Source organism: Bos grunniens, chromosome 22 (genome assembly GCF_055505025.1).
Source record: "Bos grunniens cultivar Pamir isolate PY7600 chromosome 22, Bosgru_T2T1.0, whole genome shotgun sequence".
NCBI classification, from domain to species: domain Eukaryota; kingdom Metazoa; phylum Chordata; class Mammalia; order Artiodactyla; family Bovidae; genus Bos; species Bos grunniens.
The window spans coordinates 33,238,117-33,265,313 of NC_141186.1; the positions used below are offsets into that span (position 1 = coordinate 33,238,117).

The 27,197-nt window shown below is 41.2% G+C and overlaps 1 protein-coding gene across 1 annotated transcript in view; it reads right to left on the reverse strand.

The window, feature by feature from the left end:
• Positions 1–2,911: 2,911 nt before the first annotated feature.
• Positions 2,912–27,197, reverse strand: part of TAFA1 (TAFA chemokine like family member 1) — a 601,276-nt gene continuing 576,990 nt past the window's right edge. The window contains exon 5 of the mRNA XM_086366905.1: positions 2,912–3,958. Coding sequence (XP_086223031.1) covers positions 3,917–3,958 — 42 coding nt within the window. The 3' untranslated portion in view covers positions 2,912–3,916. The remainder of the gene's footprint in view (positions 3,959–27,197) is intronic.

Consider the following 27,197-nt stretch of genomic DNA (forward strand, 5'->3'; position numbering starts at 1 on the left):
TATCAGTAGATGACTGGATAAAGAAGTTGTGGCATATATATACAATGAAATATTACTCAGCCATAAAAGGAACACACTTGAGTCAGTTCTAGTGAGGTGGGTGAACTTAGAGCCTGTTATACAGAGTGAATTAAGTCAAAGAGAGGAAAACAAATATTGTATAATAATGCATATATATGGAATCTAGAAAAATGGTACTGAAGAACTTATTCACAGGGCAGAACAGAGAGGCAGAGGTAGAGAACAGATTTATGGACACAATGGGGGAATGAGAGGGTGGGATGAACTGAGAAAGTATCACTGAAACCTACATTACCACCTGTAAAACAGCGAGTCAGAAGTTTTTGTGCTGTATAACACAGGGTGTTCAACCTGGTGCTCTTTGACAACCTAGAGGGGTAGGTTGTGGTGAAAGGTTGGGGGGGAGGTTCAAGAGGGAGGGCATATATGTATGCTTGTGGCTGACTCATGTTGTTGTATATCAGAAACCAACAAAACATTGTATAGCAATGTCCTTCAATCAAAAATTAAAACACAACATCTAGGAAGCTTGAAGGAATGAAAGTAAATTAGATTTATTTTGTTTATTTAGTTTCTTTTTAATTTTCAAATATTCCATATCATTTTTATATTTAATTGTATAGTTAAAAATGTTAATATGGCACACAATAAATGCACTGCATTTTTGTTTTGAATTTTCAATAGCTTAATTTTTTTTTTTAAATGGTAAAAAGCTAGTGCAATTTCTTGTTGATAGAATGTTCAGGAGCATCCCTGACCCCTTTCTACTAGATGCCAGAGTACTCATTCCAGTTGTGACTACCAAAAATCCCACCATGTATCTCCTGGGGGCCATATCACGCCCAGATTAAAACCACTGTTCTGGACAGAGGCACAGCATAAGGAAAGATTGCTAGCACAATGCGTGGCACATAATGAACATTAAGCAAACACTGACGTCACTGCTTACAACCATTTTGGATGCTGAATCACCGCAGAAGAATTGGAGGAAGCTTGGATGTGAATATTTCAAGTGAAAATCGTTGTATGGTAGTTCTGCAAGCTTTCTTAGAAGGTTAGGTAATTATTTTCTCCTTTGGAATGGTTATTTGAGTATGGTTAAATAAAAATACAATTTGATTTTGAGCATCTCAAGTGGATGTCTAGCCCTTAATTAAAACAAAAAAGTTGTGTTGTAATTTATCAGTGTTTTTCCTTTTAATCAGTGGGGAGTCAATAAATAAATCCATACACAAGACTTGAAAATGTATCCTCAGATGTGATCCACTTGTTATATTTGTGAGAATTATAATTGATTGCCTGCCTATGGACACTTTTTTTCTCCTCTTTTCCCTTTAAAAATTTAAAGCCACACACACTTTACCTAAGGAATCCACTTTGTCAAGAAAGCAAATAGAAAAGGTGAAGAAGAAAAAATCAGTGTCATAATCATCATTTTCACTTCATTCTTTAAACATACGGCCACTCCAACAGCTTCAAACACACATGAGTTTCCCTGGGAGCGGGGGCACCTGACAACTGAGGATGTGATGTGAGCTACAGGCAGGTGTGACTTGGCTCTCCTCCATCAGAGAACTAAATGAGGATTTGTATCCCCACAGAAGCTTGGTGGACACGGATCTCAGAGAGAACTCTGCCTTTAACGTCGGGTTCAAAATAATGAGTTGGAAACCTCAGTAAGACAGGTAAAATGAAAGAAACAGTAGGCAAGCTAGCCTGAGTTCTGCCCACATTATACCACAATGGGCAGTGACTCCTATACCATCAACAGCAGCCGTGTGTTAACAACGGCCACAAACAGTGCCTATTTCTCTTACAAGAGCTATTGCTAGCGCCATACACTTCCTCTCTACCACTGCTGAAACTACACAACCACAAGAGCTGTCACTACGGCACGGCCACCACAGCAACAGTTTCCATGATAACAATAACTGCTCCTCTGCAGTTGCTGCTACCTCCCACTACTGCCGGAAAAAAACAAACAAAAACAAACAAAAAACTATCCAGAAGTCACTATATACTATGGTCTTTAAATAATCCAATGAGTTAAATGTTGGAACTCTGTTTTCCAAAATGCAGTCTTAGCCTTTGACTACTTGTGCTCACAGAATGCTGTCACCAGGGATCCAGGGAGTCTGATGAAGGCATGAACCTGGATCTCCAGATCTATGAGGTGCTGCTACACGCAGTGACTGGAGGACTTCGCCTTCCTGGAACCTGGTCATCTCATTACAGAAGGCAGAGGATAGATTAGACGATGTGTAAGCCATTTCCTCTATTTTTTTCCTCAGATGAATTCTCACACCCTATCATGTGAGCCTGGAGAGCAAGGCCATGTTCAAATGTGTCCCCTGGGTTCCCAAGGGGACAGATGGCTAGGACTGTGACTCGGGCAAACTTTTTTTTTAACACAATTTTTCTTCTCCTCAAGAGGCCAACATTGGGATGAGAACTGCCACTATCCACACCAAGGCTGGACACAGAGGGACCATTTTAATTTGAACTTTGAGATTAAAAAATGATGACTATGGACAGTCCCTAAATCAGACATTCTTCAAAAACATGTTCCCTCAAGAAGAAAGCCTGTGGGAGGATGAGTGAATAGGCAGAACAGGTTAAGGCCTGTTTGTAAATAACAGAATTGGGAAGGACAGCAACTTCCTGGTAATGTTTATAATAGTAACATTTTGGATACCACTTCAGTGTCCATCAGGAGGGTGCTGGTTACATTTTGAATCCTCTCTACAACATCATGCAGCCATTAAAAACGTCTAGTTCTATATCTGACAGAGAATGGCACTCATTTAACATAAATGACAAGCTAAATTATTATAATCCCATTTACAAAAGAAAAGTATTCATTTTGAACTCTACATGAACAAAGAAAAATTTAAAAAGATAGATGCAAAAACATAAATCACAGTTACCTCTTGGCAGTGAGATTACACTCGATCTGTATGTTTTCTGTATACATTTTAAGACATAAGCAGAAAAAATGACATAAAGCTATTTCTAATTAAGGGGAAATTCAGATACAAGCGGCTACAATTACATACTAGTGACTTTTTACATCTCATATCAACTTTGCAAATTGTAGATTTAATTTACACTCTACTAGAAAATCAGGCCTCTTTAAAATTTCAAATTTCCTATCTGATCCACCATGTTATTTGTTAGCCCTTGACTCAGAACACCTGATAGTTTCTAGAAAGTAAATCCCTCTGGAAGGAGATGTACTGGGATGCTGGGAGGTGCAAAATGATTCCACATAAGTTATCAAAAGCAGCTCATGTGAACAGCACTAGGATAAGTGCTAAGCTGCAAAGGCAACTACTTTGAAAGAAACAAAGCTATTTGGATACATACATTGTAAGGCATTAAGGAAGAAAAGTATTTTTTTTTAAGACATAAGGGAACAAATGGAAAGATACAGTCAGCTCCTTTTTAGCATCAGTATTATGTGATTTTCAAATTAAGTCCTTCCAATCTCTAGTCTTGCCTCTCAGACCCAGTTTGGCTGGCTGATCTATTTTCATCCATCAATTTTCTCTTTGATGAGGGTGCATTTTGGGCTCATCTTCTCCTAGAGGCCTGAAGACATTTTAATAGGATGAGTCAACAAGTGAACGTAATTGATCCTGTCGGGCCTTCTTTTATGCAAGGCTGATGTTGAGGGGCCGATGGCTCAGTCCTTTTCTGAAAAATGCATAACTCTAGAAAAATGCATTTCCATCTTATTTTCTTTGCTGAAGGGATAGTCACCTATCTATTATTCAACACACAGTGACCAGAAGATTACAAGCATCCTCACTGTAAACGACACGTTTTCCCAACACTGCCAGTTTAATGCTGGAACAGCAGCCGATGATTTATAGCAGCTGTTCTCCGGAGAGGTTCAATGGCTTTCAGATACCTTCTCAGTTTCTCCCTGCCCCACCTTGAAAAAATGTTGGGGATGAGAGGGCAAGAAAGAAAACACTTTACATACCTGAGGATTAAGAACATTGAGTACAATGCCAATATCAAACTTAGACATAACAGTCCAGCAAGATATTTTTCTCATGTGTCTCCCAATTTCAGTTCTGTCTGCCAGGGTTTGTCCTCTCCTCCATACTTTGTTAAGACTCAGTGAATTCCTTAATGTGTCTTGAAAACATTCCTAAACCAAAGCCCAGTGCTGAAGAAGTTACCTGTTCCCAGCCTCCAGTCAACACAACATGGCAGAAAGTGACTCTCCCACTTTCCTACCCCTTGACCATTCTTCCCGTGTGAACTGCACTCCTGGCACTAGTACCACATCGGCTCTGTCTCCCATTTGCTTTCTGACATCTCTTCCCTTTTCCCATTCATCATTCTTAGCTAATGATCAAGGCATTCCCGCCTTTGAGAAGATTAAAGAGTTAACAAGAGGACTTCCACAAACATCCACTGTGACACTGACTCACCTTCATCGTCTTCTTGTCATCATGGTAGGCAAGCGGACCACACTTTTGTCCCAAGGCCACAACTCCCTCACGCACATGAGCACGTGTTTGCTCTCACGCTCACAAACGCACTCAGCAGCTCGCGAGTCTCTCGTCCTACATCATCAGAGCGTCTGTTTCTTCTTAGATTGCTCCCAGCTTCATAAAACTACAGACATCCTTCCCACCCTAAAAGTCTCCTAGATCCCATTGCTCCTTCCCTTTGGAGCATCACTTTTTGGGTCTATTTGAGCAAAACTCCTCTAAGAATTATTAATGCAAACACGCATCACATGCAGCACTTTGGCTCCGAAACAGTTCAACCAGTCTTTCCAGGCTTTTGCCCACACCACTGCACTGAATGCACTCTCACTGATGTCACCAATGAATTCCTTGTTCTCCTGTCTCATAACGTCTTCACTAGTCTGGCTTTTTCCGTCTTTGATCCCCATAAAATATTTCAAACTCTACAACGTGATGTAAGTCAAATCATGTCACATCTCTGCTCAAAACATGTTCATAGTTTCTGTCGATGAAAACAGTCAACACACAATTGTCCAGGGAGTTTGTAGTTTCCTCGGTTCTCACTGCAGCAAAAATTTGAAGCAATGAATGGACCAGTGTTAAGGCTTGGTGTTACAGATGTTTTATTTGGCAAGCAAAGGAAAATACATCCTCGAGGAGTGAGGGTGGGCCAACCCAAAATATACTAAGAGAAGCCAGCAGCTCAAATTTGGCTCCTCTTTTTATATGTTTTTTCTCCTCCCCGTGAGCCTGCCCTATGTAAACTGGGCTAGCCAGGAGGGCTGTTTGTTTCACATGAGGCTCTCACTCTGGTTCTCAGACCTTCCTTTGTTCTATTTTCGTGGGCTTTTCCCTTCTTTGTCTTTTAGCCACTGCCATTCTGGACTCCTTTTTCCTATTCTAGGTACCTAACACAATCAATAATAAGACCAGAAAAGGCTATTATTTGAGCCAAACTACGGTATAGTCAACGCTATTGTTTTCCATTAGTCATGCATATATGTGGGAATTAAACCATAAAGAAGGCTGAGCACTGGAGGATTGATGCTTCTGACTTGTGTTGCTGGAGAAGACTCTTGAGAGGCCCTTCAACAGCAAGGAGATCAAACCAGTCAATCCTAAAGGAAATCAACCCTGACTATTCACTGGAAGGACTGATGCTGAAGCTCCAGTACTTTGGTCACCTGATGCAAACAGTCAACTTTCCCTGATGCTGGCAAAGGCTGAGGGCAGGAGGAGAAGAGGGTGACAGAGAATGGAGTGGTTCAATGCCGTCACTGACTCAGAGGACATGAGTTTGAGCAAACTTCAGGAGATGGTGAAAGACAGAGAAGCCTGGCATGCTGCAGTCCATGGGGTCACAAAGAGTTGGACATGACTGAGCCACTTAACAGCAACTGAAGACTAGGCTGGAAGGCTGCTTTCCAGATGACTCTGAGAAACTACTTCTGAGAAGCATCGTTTTATATTTTGTCGGAACAAATATTAAAGAATCAGGGTTACATTTCTTCAAAGTTAAAATGAAAACAACAACAACAACAACAGATCTGTATGTATACAGCGAGTCAGTATGGCCATGGCGCCTGGGAAGGGACTCCTATCATCAAAGGAATACAGCACTGGTGTCCCAGGAAGAGAGGCATTTAATTTTTACTTTTTAACACAGATGTTCTTTACTTTTGGTTAGTATGCCCTTTTCACTAATAATTAAAGTAGATGTACAATGTATGTTTGATAGGCTACAAGCAGGCTCTTTTAATTAGCATAAAATTCAAGTTAACTCATATATAAGCCAGAATGACTTCCTTACCTTGCAATATGTGAAAATTTCTTTTATCACTTTGCATTGTATGGAGCCCATATAGTTTTTTTCAAGATTCTGTGTGATAGTCTTCCCACCCCACCCCCACATTTACTCTTAACTCTTATCCCCTCATCCTCTGTCTCTTGCTCACTCTGCTTCAACCATGTCATCTCCTTGGTACTTGTTCAATAAATCAGGCACACACCCACCTCAAGGCCTTTGCACTGGCTGCCCTTGTCCTGATCTGCTCTTCCCTTAGATGCGTGCTGGAGTATTTTTCCTCCAGGCCTCCGAGTGCCTGCTCACATGTTACTCCCTCACTGAGGTCACCTGGTCTACCCTACTATGTCCACTCCTGGGACTCCCACTCTACCACTACCCCCTCCCCATTTAGGTTTGATGTTTTCCCATGTCATTTACCACATTTCTTTATACTATATAATTTACTTATTTATTATGTTTATTGTCTGTCTCCCCCAACAGAATGAAAGCTCAATGAAGGAAGTGATATTTCCAGCTTTTAGAGCAATTCTTAGCATAGTACATGCTCAGTAAATCGATCTTGAGTGAAGGAACTTGTGGCAAAATGACCAAGAGTACTCTATGGAACTGGGAACTGGGTCTCAAAGATCCTGTAAAAACTTCAAATTCAATGACTCCACACATGATTACTAAGTTATGGTCTCTGGAGGTGGGCCCTGAGAATCTGGCTGGTTCTTACACACAATGATTCCTTCTAAGTGATGCTTCCAAGAAGGCTAAGGAGCCAGAGTTAGTTCCAGGATTCCGAATGGCTATTTTGTAGCAAACCAAGGAGAGGTTGGCCACTCAACTAGGTTGACTAGGCCAATAATTTTGAACCTAGGTCCCTTTTGCTCCCTAGGACATACTTGGCAATGTCTGGAGACATTTTAAGTTGTCCAAACTGACATAGTGGGGGTAGTGGGAGAGGCATGCTGTAGAAGGTCTAAGAGCAGACCGAGGTACTGGGCTTGACCAATGAGCATCTTATTCTCTTGATGACAGTGACTGCAACTAAATCAACAGAAATTCTGGGATTTTTTTTTTTTTTTGGCTCTACTGGAAATTTGACTCTTGCCTGCTGCTGGCTTGAAGCTGGGAGCGTGTGACACTGCAGCTCTCAGGTGTCTTCACAAAGCTGCCCGACAGGAAAGCAGAACTGAGAGACAGACAGAAACTCAGCCCTGATGACTTATATCTGAACAAGTCCTGCCTCAAATCTCCTGGAAAAGCATATAAAGAGGTAGATTAACATTACAGTGATACGTGGACTGGATGCACTAAATTGGATCCGAGAGCCAATATAACCAATAATGATCCCTGGCAAGTTGAGCCTTTGCCCCCAAAGAAATAGCAAGTGCAATTCAAGTTTGAGACAGAAGGTGGGGATTAGAAGGCATCCCAGCACTCTTTTCTTTAGTGAAAGTTCGAGGGCCCCTTGTAACATTTGCAGAAGTTAAAGTTTAGGTGGGGCAAGCTGACTCTGGCCTATTGGAAGAAGAGAGGGAGAGGAGAAGAAATACGATAGTAAATTAATATTTAATGTGTGGTAGCCCTACTGGCTTTGCTAGTAAGGTATCAGGTAGTAAAAACATTCCATGATGTAGCCAGTATGGAAAGAGGGTTTATTGGCCCTAGGAGAAGGCAGTCATAATTCAGAGCTATTAACAAAAATAATAGGGCTGGGGCCCTGAGGAGATTTTCTTAGAATGCCTGCACACATTCTACCTAACCTAATTTAAGGGATGTCATGAGTCAGAACAGATCCCCATCAAGTCTGTCATGCTTGTCATAACATGGCATTTGAATAGCAGACATCCCGTCCCAGGAGATATTCCTGCTAAGAAACTGTGTTATTTAATGGGGTTTAAAGACTCCTTTTAAATTTCAGGGCCTGTTTGTATAAAATCTGCATTGGGAAAAGCACCATTTGGCTAAGCTCTTCTTAAAGGGAAACAAGCTTTCTCCAGGCTAGGATTTGGAGGGCAGTTGCCACAAGTGTAATTAGCTACGGATGGCAAGGGAGCAGAGGAGCACAGAAAGGAATGGGGACTTTGAATATGGAATGACAGAGACGGCTTTTGAAAAGCTACCATCTGTGATTTGGCCTTACTTCTAGAATAACCCTGTGGTTATTAACGACAGGGTTTGTGTTTCCTGGTGTCACCCTCTGGATAAGGTGACTGGATCTTATCCACCCTCTGGATAAGGCAAACACCTGGCCCAGGTTTGGCCATCAGAGTCTCTTGGGATGTGGAAATGAGACCCACAGGCACCTTAATCTGCTTATGGTTGTTGTTTCTTGAACTTGGAACATATGTGTTTCAAGAGACATAGGCTGATGGCAGCCTCAGTCCTGCTTTCCCATTTATCTAGGAGGAAGGAACTGAATTAGCTTTGAAACCTTTAGAGGAAGCCCTGGAAAAACCAGAAAGGGATCTATAGGGAGAGAGACCCAGTGCCCTTAGAAACTGTAGTCTCTGGTTTCCAGACACAAGGTAGATTCCTTTCCAGGTTAGTGATTTCAGGATTAGTCAGTGTTAAGGAAAAAGAACATGTCTAATGACCAAATCCACTTTATATTTTCATTTCAAAAAGGATACTCTTTTCATTATGTTCCTGCTGACATAGAATTAATAAAGTTAGAATGCTACTGGAGTTACACAAGCATTTGTGTAACTGGAGGCAATTCTGGAGGCATCTTAATCATGTCTGTCTTTAAATTCTTTTCTTCTTCTAGTCTAGACCTTTTTGATGGATAGTCACTCACTCTGGAAATATTTTTTGACTTAATGTAGAGAAATTAATAAAAATTGTACCTAAGAAATATTGCCAAAATAGCACAGTAGACTTCATCTTATATAATTCATGGCAAGGATATCCACTCATGGAAAGGTAGACACTGATTGTAGACATGAAAGTCTAGCTTGGTATGTCAATCATGGACTCAGATATTGCAATATCTATGCTCATCTCGGACAGCAAAGAGATCAAACCAGGCAGTGCTATAGGAAATCAACTCTGAATATTCACTGGAAGGACTGACACTGAAGTTGAAGCTCCTATATTTTGGCCACATGATGCAAAGAGCTGACTCACTGGAAAAGACCCTGATGCTGGGAATGATTGAGGGCAGGAGGAGAAGGGTGGCAGAGGATGAGATGGTTGGATGGCATCACTGACTCAATGGACATGAGTTTGAGCAAAATCCAGGAGATAGTGGACAGGGAAGCCTGGCTTGCTGCAGTCCATGGGGTCACAAAAAGCTGTACATGACTTAGCAACTGAACAATGAACAACATCGTGATGTCACAGGCTAGGGCAGTATCCAGGGATTCACTATTCCTATGGACATGTTTCTCCAAGTTTACTTGGCAGCTAAGCAGCAAGAAAAAGTTACTTTTTTTTCACATCAGGAAAATTTTATGAATAAAATGAAACCTTTCCTTAGTGGCTCTCCTTTCTAAATGCTATGTTGCCTTATTTATCACAAATCATGACAGCACATCATTTGGAACTTATACTTCTGCTTCCCTTTCTTTTTTCACCTATTGTTATCTGTCTCTTTGCCCTCTGTGATTAGGAAAGCATCTTAAATGCTTATTAAAATAGGAAATGTGCTGGTAGGACCTTCTGGAAAACACAATGGTTGGGGTAGAAGGGAGAAAAGCAGCCTCTATTGTTTCATGTTTGCAGAATTAAGACAGCAAGCAACAGTTGGAATATTTTTGGCTAAAGTAAAATGAGGCTACCAAAACATCCATTGACAGATGAATGAATAAAGAAGATGTGGTACCTATACACAATGGAATATTACTCAGCCATATAAAGCAGTGGAATTAGGTCATTTGTAGAGATGTGGATGGACCTAGAGTGTCATACAGAGTGGAGTAAGTCTGAAAGAGAAAAACAAATGTCATATTTTGATGCATGTCTGTGGAATGTAGAAAAATGGTACCGATGAAACTATTTCCAGGGCAGGAATAGAGCACACACAAATGGAATGGATATGGGGGTGGGATAAATTGGGAGACGGAGATTGAGACTGATGTATGTGCATGCCACCAGTAAAACAGATAGCCAATGGGAACCTGCTCTATAGCACAGGGAGCTCCCCTTGGTGCTCTGTGGTAACCTAGATGGATGGAGTGGGTTTGGGGGTGGGAGGGAGATCGTAGAGGCTGGGGTTATATGTATACATACAGCTGATTCACTTCCTTGTACAGCAGAAACTAACACAAATTGTAAAACAAGTATATCCCAATAAAAAAAGAAGGCTATCTCTGTATTCTTTCTTCAGTGTCACACAGAAAGAGAATGCTTGTTGTTTATTATAAAGGGATGACTTAGCCTTAATAGTTGCAGGGGGACAGAGGCATTGTTTGACTGACTGTAAAAATTCTTTACAACTAGCACTGACACAGTGACTGTGGTCAGCCTCCCAGGCATATGGAGGTGGTGCTGGGGGTTTGGTCAGCAGTACACATGCCCAACCAATTAGCCCTGGGATGATTGTAATAGCATTTGAACAGCAGCTGCAGAGTCTTTTAGATGGGAAAACAAATTTCTGAACACAGGGAACTTATCCCAATGTGAAGTTCTGAAATACCTGTCATTTCAGGCACTCAGTCATGTCCGACTCTTTGTGACCCCATAGACTGCAGCATGCCAGGCTTCCCTGTCCGTCACCAACTCCCAGAACTTACTCAAACTCATGTCCATCGAGTTGGTGATGCCATCCAAAAATCTCATCCTCTGTCATCCCCTTCTCCTCCCGCCTTCAATCTTTCCCAGCATCAGGGTCTTTTCCAGTGAGTCAGTTCTTCACATCAGGTGGCCAAAATATTGGAGCTTCAGCTTCAGCATCAGTCCTTCCGATGAATATTCAGGACTGATTTCCATTAGGATGGACTGGTTGGATCTCCTTGCAATCCAAGGGACTCTCACGAGTCTTCTTCAATACCACAGTTCAAAAGCATCAGTTCTTCAGTGCTCAGCTTTCTTTATGGTCCAACTCTCACATCCAAACATGACTACTGGAAAAACCATAGCCTTGACTAGATGGACCTTTGTTGGCAAAGACTTTTGAATACGTTGTCTAGGCTGCTCATAGCTTTTCTTCCAAGGAGCAAGTGTCTTTTGATTTAATGGCTGCAGTCACCATCTGCAGTGATTTTGGAGACCCAAAAAATAAAGCCTCTCACTGTTTCCTTTGTTTCCCCATCTATTTGCCCTTATAAAGTAATGGGACTTGATGCCATGATCTTAGTTTTCTGAATGTTGAGTTTTAAGTCAAGTTTTTCACTCTCCTCTTTCACTTTCATCAAGAGGCTCTTTAGTTCTTCTTTGCTTTCTGCCATAAAGATGGTGTTATCTGCATATCTGAGGTTATTGATAATTCTCCTGACAAACTTGATTCCAGCTTGTGGTTCACCCAGCCTGGCATTTCACATGATGTACTCTGCATATAAGTTAAATAAGCAGGGTGACAATATACAGCCTTGACATACTCCTCTCCTGATTTAGAAGCAGTCTGTTGTTCCATGTCCAATTCTAACTATTGCTTCTTGACCTGCATAGAAATTTCTCAGGAGGCAGGTAAGGTGGTCTGTTATTCCCATCTCTTTAAGAATTTTACACAGTTTGTTGTGATCCACACAGTGAAAGGCTTTGGCATAGTCAATAAAGCAGAAGTAGGTATTTTTCTGGAACTCTCTTGCTTTTTTGATGATCCAGCAGATGTTGGCAATTTGATCTCTAGTTCATCTGCCTCTTCTAAGCTTGAATGTGTGGAAGTTCACAGTTCACATACTGTTGAACCTGGCTTGAAGGATTTTGAGCATTACTTTGCTAGCTTGTGAGATGAGTGCAATTGTGCAGTAGTGTGAACATTTTTTGACATTGCCTTTCTTTGGGAGTGAAATGAAAACTGACATTTCCCAGTCCTGTGGCCACTGCTGAGTTTTCCAAATTTGCAGTCATATTGAGTGCAGTACTTTAATAGCATTATCTTTTAGGATTTGAAATAGCTCAGCTGGAATTCCATCACCTCCACTAACTTTGTTCGTAGTGATGCTTTCTAAGGCCCACTTGACTTCTCATTCCAGGATGTCTGGCTCTACATGAGTGATCACACCGTCGTGGTTATCTGGGTCATGATGATCTTTTCTGTATAGTTCTTCTGTGTATTCTTGCCACCTCTTCTTAATATCTTCTGCTTCTGTTAGGTCCATATCATTTCTGTCCTTTATAGTGTCCATCTTTGCATGAAGTATTCCCTTGGTATCTCTAAATTTCTTGAAGAGTCTTTCCTATTCTATTGTTTTCCTTTCTTTCTTTGGATTCATCACTGAGGAAGGCTTTCTTATATCTCCTTGCTATTCTTTGGAACTGGCATTCAAATGGGTATATCTTTCCTTTTCTCCTTTGCCTTTCACTCCCCTTCTATTTGTAAGGCCTCCTTAGTCAACCATTTTGCCTTTTTGCTTTTCTTTTTCTTGGGGATGTTCTTGATCATCATTACCTCCTGTACAATGTCATGAACCTCTGTCCATAGTTCTTCAGGTACTCTGTCTATCAGATCTAATCCCTTGAATCTATTTGTCACTTCCTCTGTATAATCTTAAGTGGTTTGATTTAGGTTATACCTGAATGGTCTAGTGGTTTTCCTTACTTTCTTCAATATAAGTCTGAATTTGGCAAGAAGGAGTTCATGATCTGAGCCACAGTCAGCTCCTAGTATTGTTTTTGCTGACTGTATAGAACTTCTCCATCTTTGGTTGCAAAGAATATAATCAATCTAATTTTGTTATTGACCATCTGGTGATGTCCATGTGTAGAGTCTTCTCCTGTGTTGTTGGAAGAGGGTGTTTGCTATGACCAGTGTGTTCTCTTGGCAAAACTCTGTTAGCCTTTGCCCTGCTTCATTCTGTATTCCAAGGCCAAATTTGCCTGTTACTCCAGGTATCTCTTGACTTCCTACATTTGCATTCCAGTCCCCTATAATGAAAAGGACATCTTTTTTGGGTGTTATTTCTAAAAGGTCTTGTAGGTCTTCATAGAACCGTTCAACTTCAACTGGGAAAGCCAAAGCCATGCCAAAGCCTTTCACTGCGTGGATCACAACAAACTGTGGAAATTTCTTCAAGAGATGGGAATAACAGACTACTTTACCTGCCTCCTGAGAAATTTCTATGCAGGTCAAGAAGCTATAATTAGAACTGGACATGAAAAAAGAGACTGGTTCCAAATCAGGAAAGGAGTATGTCAAGATGTATATTGACTCCCTGCTTATTTAACTTATATGCAGAATGCATTATGCAAAATGCCAGGCTGGATGAAGCACAAGCTAGAATCAAGATTGAACTTGGTGGTGTTGAACCGTGCTTGGTGCTTTTGAACTGTGGTGTTGCAGAAGATTCTTGAGAGTCCCTTGGACTGCAAGGAGATCCAACCAGTCCATCCTAAAGGAAATCAGTCCTGAATATTCATTGGAAGGACTGATGCTGAAGCTGAAGCTCCAATATTTTGGCCACCTGATGCAAAGAACTGACTCACTGGAAAAGACCCTGATGCTGGGAAAGATTGAAGGCGGGAGAAGGGGATGACAGAGGATGAGATGGTTGGATGGCATCACCGACTCGATGGACATGAGTTTGAGTAAGCTCTGGGAGTTGGTGACAGACAGGGAAGCCTGGCATGCTGCAGTCCATGGGTCACAAAGAGTTGGACATGACTGAGTGACTGAACTGAACCAACTGAACAGTATTCTTGCAGTTAATTCATTCTGATCTGGTTTGGGTAATGATTAATACACTCACTGCCCAGACCCATGGAGGGTTCTTTCCTGGAATAAGATATTTATGTGTGTGTGTGTGTGTGTGTCTGTGTGTGTGTATGAGACACTGTTTTCAACTCCTACTGAAACTCGTAGACCAAGAGTAAAAAAAAGGAGACTTCTCAAAGGAGAAACTAGGTACAATTAACAGAAGAAGGGGGACTAGAGGACATGTTTACAAAAGCAATGCTTTCAGATATTTACCACAATGAGACCCTGACAAGAACTACTTTTCATACTCGAGTACAGTAGGTTGGTAATTACCCAGATAGGGTATAAATGATCACTTACCCTCATTCACATTCACATACTAGCTGAACCTGCTGAATTTAGGCTTGACCTATTTTAAATTGATCAGGATGAGGTTAGATAGAAGGAGAGGAGATTTATCTTTACTGAGTGTCTATCATATACCTATCAATCTCATACTTAGGATTTCATTCTCTTCTTCTGATGCTTTTCCAAGGCTGGTATTATTTTCCCATTTTAGTATTGAAACCAAAAAAGGGAAACAAGAAAGAGATCTGTCCGCACTCATATAGCTAGTGAGAATCTAGTCTTCAACATAGCACATTATTTTCACATTTATAAAATTCAAGAAACTAATTAAAAAGCCAGAGGTCTCATGTTTGGTGCTGATGGTGGGGGTCACTCCAAAAGACTCAAACATGTTGGTATCTTTCTAGCTCCTGATAAAATTTCTGTGGTTCCATTGTTCATTTTAGTCTGCTCAAGCTGCGACAACACAATACCAGATACTGGGTGACTTAAAGAATAGACCTTTGCTTCCCACAGTTCTGGAGGCTGGCAAACTTCAAGATCAGGGTGCCAGCATGGTTGGGTTCTTGAGCTATTGTCCTGCTTTGCAGATGGTCACCTATTTGCTGTGTCCTTATGTGTTGGAGAGAGAAAGAAATTTGGTCTCCTTTTCTTCTTATAAGGACACTAACTCCATCCTAAGGGCCCCACTCTCATGACCTCATCTAAACCTAATACCTCCCAAAGGCCCCCATCTCCACATTCCATCACACCAGGGATTAGGGCTTCAATATAAGCATTTTTGAAAGGATGCAAACATTCAGTCTATAACATCATCCTATCCTTCCATCTGAGCTGGTCCTCTATCATGGCCATTTATTCTCTTATCCTTTTGCTGTTTTTGACCACCTCATCTCTGCCAAACGTATCCATGGCATGATATGAATTTATTTTGGAAAATAAACTGGATTCAGTTCTCTCTCCATTCCCTTAACCCTGAATTCAGGCATCCTTTGGCAGACATGTCAACTCAAAGAAGGGAAAACTGGCTCTCTGGATCTGCTCTTGCTTCCATGTGTAACATCACCTATGTCTTGGAGCCAGAAGAGGCACAGAGCTCATTTTCTCCTTTAGTCAGATTTGCCACATTTCAAACCAATACATTTGGGGAGTTTTCAACCAGTAATAGTTATGAATTGAATTTCCAATTACCTTCTACCAATGGAGAGGAGGGGCACAAAGCCACCTCAGTCAATTTGATAAAACACTTTATCTGGCATTTACTGACAGTAACAGGCTTAAGGTGTTAGCTAGCTGGGTTGAGTAGATTAATAACTTGCCCTGGGTTATCAGCAGAGTTTCATCCACAAAGAAATCCTGTCTGATCTCTTGGCACAAGCCATGAGATTATTCTATCTATTCTAGAGGCAAGGATTTTTTTGCCTTGTAACTGAGCAGCAAAATGACTTTTGTGTGTCATGCTGCTGCTGCTGCTAAGTCGCTTCAGTCGTGTCCGACTCTGTGTGACCCCATAGACGGCAGCCCACCAGGCTCCCCCGTCCCTGGGATTCTCCAGGCAAGAACACTGGAGTGGGTTGCCATTTCCTTCTCCAATGCATGAAGGTGAAAAGTGAAAGTGAAGTCGCTCAATCGTGTCCGACTCTTAGCGACCCCATGGACTGCAGCCTACCAGGCTCCTCCATCCATGGGATTTTCCAGGCACGAGTACTGGAGTGGGGTGCTGTTGCCTTCTCCGTTTGTGTGTCATAGGCTTTGGCTAATTTATGAATTAGAATCATGGGAGAAAGATGGCTTGCTCACTGTCACCAGCAAGTTTTTAATCAAGGAGCATATGATCAAATGAGAGCAGTGGTTCTCAGTCTGAGGGCAGTTTTGCTGCTCTTCCTCTCCACAGGGGGTCTTTGGAAATGCCCAGAGACATTACCGATCATCATGATTGAGAAGGAGAGGTACTATTCTCATCTACGGATAGAAGCAAGGGGTGGCGCTTAGCATCCTGCAATACACAGGACGGCTCCACAACAGGGAGTTACCGAGCCAGAATGTTAATAGTGCTGAGGTTAAAGAGGTTTAGAAACCCTAAGGTAAATCATAAGTAGTCAAAGATACTATGTTGGCTTCCAATCAGGTAGAATGTTTTCTGAAACTTCCATCAGGAAACACCCGTCTCTGGTAGAAGCTGTAGATGAGGAACTTAGTCTCTGTATTAGTTTCCTATGGCTCCTGTAACGATTGTCACAAACTAGGTGGCTTAACCAATACAAAGGTAGTATGTTACACTACCAGAGGTCAGAAGCCTCAATTTATTCCTTCTGGAGGCTCTAGGGGAAGAAACTGTCCCTTGACTTTCATGGCTTCTAGAGGCTGCCCTCATTTCTTGGCTTGTGCCTCTCTTTTGTCTTCTAAGTGAGCAACTGCATCATGCTGACCTCCACTCCATCATTACATTTCCTTCTCTGACTCTAACACCCTGTCTCCAGCTTATTAATAGAAGGATCACTGTGCTTGAGCCCACCTGGATAATCCAGGAAAATGTTCCCATCTCAAGACTCTTAAGTTAACCATCTTAAACCCTTAAAAATCTGCAAAATCTTGTTTGCCATATGGAGGTAACACATCCACAGGTTTTGGGCAATTAGGACATAGATATCTCTGGGGAACTATTAATTTGCCTACCTTCCTCCACTATAAGAATCTAGAAGCTACCCCTGATTTTTTAGACACCTCTGTCCTCCAATACCCCCAACATCACTAGAATCGTGTGACCACAGAAGAATGAAAAGCAGTTCTAGACAAACCAAAATAACATTCCTAACCCCAAAGAAAGACAATTCTCTTAAATAAATTTCTGGCCAGTTGTTCAGGCCACTAAAATAATACTACATAAGGGTGAATACAACAATGATTTTAATTTCAAGATTCCAAGAAGAAGGGAGAGTTAAACCATTCTTTTCTTCTTTCTGTATATAGATTTGTAGTACAGTCTTACTTTAAAAATTTTAATCTTTAGTCTCTCAATCCTCCATAATCAGGATTTCCAAGAACACAGCTAGTATTTTGATGCAGGTTGGTATCAAGGTCCACTTCAGGTCCCTCAAAGTGCAGATGCTGAACTCAAAGTAAACATAACTGAATATCCCACAGGGTCTGTATTCATTGTGTTGACATGAGCACCAACGTGCTTACCATGGTATTTTGGAGGGCAGAAGTGGGTACCAAAGAAATGCCAGACATTCTCCCAGAGTTCAAGAAACGTAAAGAAAATATATTTGGCTCTACCTAAGGGGTTTGTGAATTAAAAGAACAGAATTCAAGCCAACTGAGTGAACATCCATGAAGCATGTACTTTACACCAGCTTGGCATAAAACATTAAGATATAAAGATAAATACATAAATGTTTCTCTTGAACTTAGTCCCAGAAGAGATTTGTCCTAATCTTTCTCATTAGACTATCCTTTCTTAAGTATCCTAATAGCAAGGCTTCAATTTGTCTCCATCAAAAAATTATAACTCTACCTAAATATGACAGCAGGCAAACAAGATAAGAAGTCATTTACCTTGCACCTTCAAATCCTAGAATTTCTTTCCTGTGGTCTCTTTTGAGAAAGGCAGCATGATGCAGTGGGAAGCATGCTGATTCTCAAGTACACAGACCCCAGCCATGAACCCCAGTTTCCCCCTTACCAGGCAGTAGTGACTATTGGCAAAGTCGCTTACTGTCTCCCAGTTCCAGTTTCCTCATTTGCAAAATGGAGCTCATAAGGGTTCCCCCTGAAGTACTTTAGGAAGGACCAGAACAGGATATCGGGAAGGACTTTACACAGAATGCAGGAGATGTGGGTTAAATCCCTAGGTCAGGAAGATTCCCCTGGAGAGGGAAATGGCAACCCACTCCAGTATTGTTGCCTGGACAATCCCATGGACAAAGGAGCCTGGCGAACTATAGTCCATTGGTTTGCAGAGAGTCGGAGATGACTGAGTGACTGAACAACAGGCACACAGTGGGTAGCAGATGAGTGATGACTCTCATCACCAGCCTTAGACTTCCCTCTGTCTCTGGTCATCAGACACATCGCTTACTTACATGCAGACTTATCAAGTTCAAGTCAGGTTACATAGCTCTCCTTTATGACTTCTTCATCTCCCCCAAGGGCTTGGAAAGAACTTAATATGAGGACTAGTTACAGTTGCTCACACTCCTCATTTCACATTTGAAATTGCTTATTTTTTTTCCAATATCTTTAAATGTAATTCACTTGTCATGTAATTGGATGCTATAAAAGCCTCTACTTTTTTTTTTTTTTTATTACCCACCTGAGTATCTTCTGAAAGGTGCTGACTCTATAGTTTTAAAAACCTGTTACTAATGGAGTCATTTTTCACTTGGAAAATAATCCCTCGTTTTCACGGAGCATACAAGGTTGGCATCACCGCCAGTTAGGAAGCTTTACAATCCTCCATTCCATTTATGTGTCTCATTTGGAATTATTTACCTAGAGGAAAAACAATGATATTGACATTTTTGATCTATCTCATGTGTCTAGAAAGTTTGAACACTGACATTTTCATTTTATGATGCAATATTTCTGTGGCTCTGAATAGGTGGGCAATTGAAAGCTTGGGATCTGGAGTTAGGGAGGATGGAATTTGAATTCTAACTCTGCCATTTACTATCTGTGTGGCTTTGGGCTAGACACTTACTCTTTCTGTGTCTCAGTTTACCCATCTATAGAATGGAGATTATAACAGAATCTCATTAACAAGGTTTTGTGAGATGAAACACAGCACAATAGTGCCAAGTGCACATATTATTATCATTATTATTTCTGTCATTATTATTAATATTGTTGTTATTGTTTATTACTACTATCATACTACTACAGAGATTTATGTTAGGGATAAATTTATCTGTTAAATGTGAAGTGCTGAATATGAAGTCTGGCACAAAGTAGGTTCTTAGTAAAAGGCAAATATTATTCATTAAGTTTTTTTTTTTTTAAAGAAAAATATCTATGACCTTTTATTTTATTTTATTTTTTTCAAGGTCTATCTATGTTGTAATCTGTGTTAGAATTTGCTTCCTTTTTATTTTATTTTATTTACTTTTTTATGTTAATAAACTTCTGTTTGATTTTGTCCTGCTATTCTGTCATTTCTTACAGAGATCCTCAGCTAAGAACTCAGAAGGGTAAAGGGAAATAAGCCTCTATGTCACCCTAAGTCAGCTTCAATAATTGCCATAGTGAGCAGTCTTTTTTTTTTGGGGGGGGGGATGAAATGTCCTGTAGCTATCAATTAGGTCTAACTGGTCTATTGTATCGTTTAAAGTTTGTGTTTCCTTGTTAATTTTCTGTTTAGTTGATCTATCCATAGGTGTGAGTGGGATATTCATTAAGTTTTATTCACTGAAAGATTTAATAAACGTTACATTCTGTAATCATTGTCCTATGTATAGGTTCTGTTATACCCATTTCAAAGATGGGTAAACTGATGCCCCAAGTGGCTAAATATATTCCTTATAGTCACACAGGTATTAAGTGGCAAAGCTGGAACTTGAACTCGGGCAGTTATTAAACAGAGATCCATTTTATTCATGGGGCTACAAGATGCTGCTCCAAACAAGATCTCTCAGGAAAATGTCCCTGGTGTGTGACTTAAGTCGTGGTCATGCTGAATGGCCAGGTCGATTATTGAGAGCCAGGCAAGAGAAATGCGATTATAAAAATATTACTGCACCTAATATAGAGTCTTCCCCTTCCAGAGCAGCACACTGTCTAGACGGCCCAGAGGAGGGAGGAAGTCATAATCCTTAATAAACCACCATCCTCCGTGTGGACCAGACTTGAATTAAGCATCCATGGAAATGAGAGAGACACCCACTGATTCAAGCAGATGACTTCTTTAGTGAGAATGAGAAATCTTTCCTTGTTTTTATGGCAATTTAAACAACTCCTAATCACCAGCAGCCTCGCTCCCTTCAGAAGACAGAGGCCTGAAAGGGGAAGATGAGGTTTAGGAACACAGCTTCTGATGGGAAGCTGAAGAGAGAGATTACATTGTGATGCTGATTGCAGGCGCTTGAGTTAGGGTGATTGGCCGAGAGAATTCAGATGGCTCCTGGAAATCAGCTGGCTGGATAACTTCATGCAGGGTCGAGGTGCTGCTTCTCCCAGATAACACTCTTTGGCTGGCTGCAGTCTGCTGTGGGTGCAGCCGCTGCATTTTATAGTGTGGTAGCAATGATGGATTTGATAATAGTATTCTGAATAAATACCGTTTATTGACCATTTGCCCAGTGCTTGGCCCGTCCCATACTAATTCTCATAGATCCCTCACACTAGGCATCTCAAGGAAGGAGAACTGTTTTCGTCATTTCACAGATGAAGAAACCAAGACACAAAAGCTAGAATGCTCCCGTGTAGCAGAGTCGGGACATAAAGCCGGGTTGGCGCGACTCTATCGCCTCTGGGTCTAATTACTGAGTCACACAGGCAGCCACGTATGGCAGAAAGAACCAGACCAGAATTTTAGCCAGCCAGGAGGTTTACGGGATGGCACTTCGGTTTTCTATTCCCTACAATGAGGAGTTTGCATACTGAACATCCTTGCTGTCCTTCCGAGAGCTGTCCCGAGGAAGAGAAATCAACATATGTCAGTGAGTTTTGGAAATATAAGCAAGGATTCTAATTTAGGCAGTTCACTTGATTTTCCAACTATTGCAACAAAAAAATATTAAAGCAAGGATGAGGAATATAAAACCCAAATTCAGACCAGATTTAATAAGAAATGCAAAGACTGGCCTGTAGCACTGAGAACTCTGGAATAATTGTACTTGAGTTAGACTAGCTGATTTTCTAATAGCTTACTCCATAGGTCAACAGCAGTGCTCCTTAAACTTTAGTGTGAATTCAGATCACCCAGAAAGCTCATTAAAATGTAGATTGTGGAACTCCACACAGAGCTCTGATTCAGGAAGTCTGCAGTAGGTACCCAACAGTTTGCATTTCTAACAAGTTTTCAGCTAAGGCTAACTCTGCTGATGCAGGGACCACACAACGGAAAAGACTACTCTAGAGAGTAGTATATTTCAGTAGTATATTGCAGTATATTTCAGATGAGGTTTCATTCAAAGGTATAGACATGGGTGGATTTAGAGATCATCATACTAAGTGAACTAAGTCAGAAAGAGACAAATACCATGTCACATCACTTATATGTGGAATCTGAAATATGACACAAATGAACGTATCCATGAAACAGAAGCACAGACATGGAGAACAGACTTGTGATTGCCAAGTGGAGGGTGGGGAGAGGGATGGAATGGGAGTTTGGGATTAGCAGATGCAATGAATGGGTAAACAACAAGGTCCTACTAAATAGCTCAAAGAACTATATACAATATCCTGTGATAAACCAAAATGGAAAAGAATATGAAAAAGGATGTTACATATATATGTATACCTGAATCACTTTGCTGTACATCAGAAATTAATGTAACATTATACATCAACTATATGTCAATATAGAAACAAAGGCACAAACACTGTCACCAGCACCTGAGTGGCTCTCCTCTGTCCTGCCATCAATGCCCTTCATCTTTGGGCTCTGCATTTGCCTTTAGCAACCATTCCTGCTCTGTAAGGATTTCCCAGGTGGCTGAGTAGTAGTAGTATAGAATCCATCTGCCAATGCAGGAGGCACAGGAGACGCGGGTTCGATTCCTGGGTCGGGAAAATTCCCTGGAGAAGGAAATGGCAACCCGCTCCAGTATTCTTGCCTGAACAATCCCATGGACAGAGGAGCCTGGTGCGCTACAGTCCACGGGGTCACAAAGAGTCGGACGCGACTGAGCACGTTGTAATGGCAGCAGTATCTCTGCAGCAGAACTAGGTTTCATCTCCTCACGCCTCCCTTTATAGGGACTGAGAAAGCCAGAGCTGCTCATTCCTGGAAACATTCTTTCTCCCTCCAACATGGTTCTTGCATCTTAGTGGCTCTGATGTGGTTAGATGTTCATTCTTGAGCCAGTCTCTTGACTTAGGCCTATCAGAGACTATGGGAATAAAAGCGTGAGGTGAACCCCACCTGACACACGTGATGAGAAAGGATAAGGGATGAAGCTCCCAAAGGGAAACCAGGGACCTGACTTCTGGTAGGGTGGAGTGGGGCAGATAGCAGGGAGATAAAGAACAGATTCCCCAAATTTTGTAATATGATGAGATCTCTTGAAAAAAAACACCTGACTCCTCTTAGATTACTAAACTGTGGCTTGAGTGAGGTTCAGCTCTACTTTTCTCACTTATTTAGTGGGTATCACTTGTTCAAGATACATTTTATCTCTTCCTGCCTACACGGTTCCATCACACTTAAAAAAAACAAAGGAGACTTTATGGTCAAAAGGTCCAAACTTTCAGGTCTAAGATAAATTCTGGGGAGTAGTGTACCACACGGTGACTATAGGTAATAATGCATGTGTACACACTCAGCCACTCAGTCGCGTCTGACTCTTTGTGACCCCATAGACTGTAGCCCATCAGGATGCTCTCTCCAAAGGATTTTCCAGGCAAGAATACTGGAATGGATTGCCATGCCCTCCTCCAGGGGATCTTTCCGACCCAGGGATTGAACCCATGGTCCCCTGTGGCCCCTGCATTGGCACACAGATTCTTTACCATTGAGCAACCTGAGAAGCCCCATAGGTAATAATACTGTATAATATATTTGAAAGTTGCTGAGAGATTAGGTCTTAGAAGTTCCCGTCATAGGAAAAAAGAAAACAAATTGTAACTATGTGTGGTGGTGGATATTAACTACACTTATTGTGGTGTAGTTATTTTGCTATATATACATATATCAAACCATTACATTGTACATCTAAAACACAATATTATACACTTATTTTGCAATATATCCATATATCAAACCATTATGTTGTACATCTAAAGCTAATATAATACTTTATCTCAATTTAAAAAAAGAGAGCGAGACTGTAAAAACCAGTAGTGTGACCAATCCGAAAACCCTCAAAATCTTAAAGCTGTAACCATAGTGCTGAGGATGACTGAATGTAAAAAGAACCCATTTCTCAATTCCAGGTAATTAGGCTACAAGCATCCTTATTGTGCAGCTCAGAAGGGTCCTCAGACTTCAAGTTCACTGTCAAAGCAGGGAGGAAAAATGCTTCCCTTTATTTTGTTCTTTTTTGTCCTCACTCCAGTGTTCTTGCCTGGAGAATCCCAGGGATGGGGGAGCCTGGTGGGCTGCCGTTCATGGGCTCCCACAGAATCGGACACGACTGAAGCGACTTAGCAGCAGCAGCAGACAAAGCTTTGGTCAAGGAAAAGATTACAGACTGCCTTCTCTGCTCTGCACCTGAGGGCAGGCTCTGGGGAGGTGGTCCTGGTGGGAACGGCTCAAGCTGGCTAGGGCTTATACATATATATATATGGCTTCTTATGGGTGGTGAGAGCTCTTCTGTCCCCTAACTCACCCACTTCCTTGGTCTCTTAGACTGATCTGTGCCAATGCTGGGGATTCTTGACATTGTCCCCAATTCCCCACAACCTCACGTTGCTCCATGAAAGTGAGAGCTCAAAATGACAAATGCTGGGAAATGATTAGCCATTTTGGTTGGACTTGAGCTTCTGGTTGATACTCTTGTAGGTTTATCATTCATTCATTTCTATAAATGAACTGTTCAGTCAATCTGTTTAGCTGCTGCTGGGGTCAATGACTGCCAGACTTTAAAAAGCATTTTTTGGGGCTTGAAGTGATTATGAGGGGGGAATTGGCCCAGAGAAGGAAGAGAGACATTATTCTCTCTGCAAGAAGTACCGTGTCTCAGAGTCATTTCACTCGTATATTAAAAGCCATGACCTCATTTTGGACCACAGACTAGTGAGATTACAAGTCAGGAGAATAAAGACAACAACAGCTACAATAATCTTCAGTATCTTTTTGAGGACACACTATATGTGAAGCATTTTAAAAAGCACTTTATACATTTTAGCTCTTTTGATGTGCATTGTAACAATAACAAACACTATTTCTATCCATATTTCCCAGATGCAGGAATTCAGGAAAAGAGGTGAGGTTACTTGCCTAAAGTCACATAGCTAGTAAGTTCACATATGCTTCTTTCAGTCTTAGATTGGTGGATTTCAAACAAGCAACAAAATTCCCCTGGAGCATTCATTAAAACATAGATGACCCACCTCTAGAGTCTCTGTCCTTAGACGTTTGGGATGGGGCCTAAGAGTTTGTATTTCTAAGTTCACAGGTAGTGCTGCTGTTGCTTCCTAAGGGTCACACTTCGAGAACCATGATCTTACATAAACAGACTTTACAAATGTGGGGTGAAAAGAATGTTCATTGAAAAACTGTGGCACATGTCATTTGACTTTTACACTGTACACTTCTGGCACAGGAGCCCATTTTTATGACAAGGGCAGGTCATTTTCTCTCTTTCCTACAAGACCATGGTCATTCGAACTGTCAGTACCTGAGTGCTTCTTGTAGATTTCCCACACGTAGGATGATGACTTTCCTTCTCCTGAGTCATTTGCTACAATGACCTTGGGAGTCCAATGTCTGGCAGTCGTCATTCAGGGATTGTGCTCAGTCGCTCAGTCGTGTCCGACTCTTTGCGACCCCATGGACTGCAGCCCACCAGGCTCCTCTGTCCATGGAATTTTTCAGGCAAGAATACTGGAGTGGTTGCCACTTCCTACTCCAGGGGATATTCCCTACCCAAGGATCAGACCCACATCTCTTGTGTCTCCTGCATTCATAGGCAGATTCTTTACCACTGAGCCACCTGGGAAAGTACGTACATCTAAACAAAGAAATACTACAAAGTCGGGGAAGAATGATGGTCCTCCTGAAATCTGTTTTCCAGTTTTTATTGGCTATATGGCTGGCCAGTAGATCAATAATTTCCTATGTTTCTGTGCAGGTAGGGGTGGCCATGGAATTAAAGGCTCCTGAGATGAGATGGGTACAGCTTTCATTTTACTCTCTTTATAAGAAAACTGCATACCTCCGGTGTCCTTACTTTCTCCTTTCTTTGAGCTGGTATACAGAGAGGGTAGCAACCAGCTTTGATCTTACAGATGATGACAGGGCCTAGGTAACAGCAAAGCGACAAGACAGCAGGGACCTGGGTATCCGAAAGACGGTATGGAGAACAGTTTCTCCACCAGGCTGGATCTCACATCTCCAGACTATTTTATGGCGGGGAAACAGTCTTCTTATTTTATTTAAGTCATTGAATTTTAGGATTGTTGTTTCTTTGTTATTATCATTTGCAACAACAAAGAAAAATGGAGTTTGCAACAACAAACAGAAATGGAGTGTGATGGTATATATTGGTTATCTAAAATTACCATCTACCCTCTAAAATCACCCTCTGTGTATGTGCTAATTCACTTTAGTTGCGTCCGACTCTTTCTGACCCTATGGACTGTAGTCTGCCAGGCTTCTCTGTCCGTGGGATTTCCCGGGCAAGAATGCTGGAGTGGGATGCCATTCCCTTCTCTGGGGGATCTTTCCAATCCAGGGATCATGTCTCCTGCACTGGCAGGCAGATTCTTTATCACTGAGCTACCTGGTAAGCCCTTACCTATACATACATACACACATCAGTGCCTAAAGACTCTTTCTGAAAGGATACCTAATGAACTGATAACAGTTGCATCAGCTGGATTAGGGGACTAGGAGGGTGCAGCAGAAAAGTAGTATCTTCTATAACATATATCATTTTCACAGTTTGATCAATTGATTGATTAATGTTTAGTGAAAACATTTTAAATAAACCAAACCAAAAAAATAAAACGCCGACAAAGTGAACACGAATTGTTATCCAAATTGAGTCCACCATACAGTCATCCCTAAGAGAGCAAGCTGGTATTTGAATCTGATGTTGCTTCTTTTACTTTTTTCTCCGACTGATAAGTCACAATTGAATCAAATAGTATGTTTTTTTTTTCTATGTAAAAAGCAGTTTTCTAAAGAAACAGTTTCTTTGCAGAGTTAATATCGTTGCTATAATGCACAAATATTTGGAAGTTCAAGTTGGAAGTGCAGGAAAATAAACAGTGTCATCAATAGCAAATGTGTTCAACATGCAAAAATAACAGTGAGACATAATGAACTCCATATTTCATGTTTAGAAGAACAACTTTTTTTTTAATTGCCAAAAGCATTTAAAATGCACCTAATTGGTATGGCTTGTGTCTTGAAACAAAGCAGCGCATGCCCACAGATTTGCAAAGTTGTTTGCAAACAATGAACAAACTCTGTTCCCTAGAAAATTTTATTGAAAGTTTATTTTGGATTGTGTTCTTTCAAAGGAAAAAGGAGATTTTGGAATGAGCTAGAATACTTAGTTAGCAGAGATAATAGCAATTCTTTGTTTAGGACCTGAGGTTTGGTTTATGTAAATACCTAGGGAAAAGTTGAGATAGCAAGCTTTTTTTCCGCATTTGTGACCATTTACAGGTTGTTAGCCACGTCAGTCCATCTCAGATCATCAGCAGATAGCAAAGTTTTTACAACTTTCCAAGCCATGGGATGACCAGTGCCACAGGTAATTCACCGGATGAGCTTGACAACATCCAAACCAGTCTATTGCTTTTGAAATAAATTAAGCCCCTGGAATTCATGCTTGGATGTCACAGCAATGTCACATTGCTACACATGTTTCTAAAGGTTTATCTCTATACTTACTGTGTCCCAGATCTAGTCAGT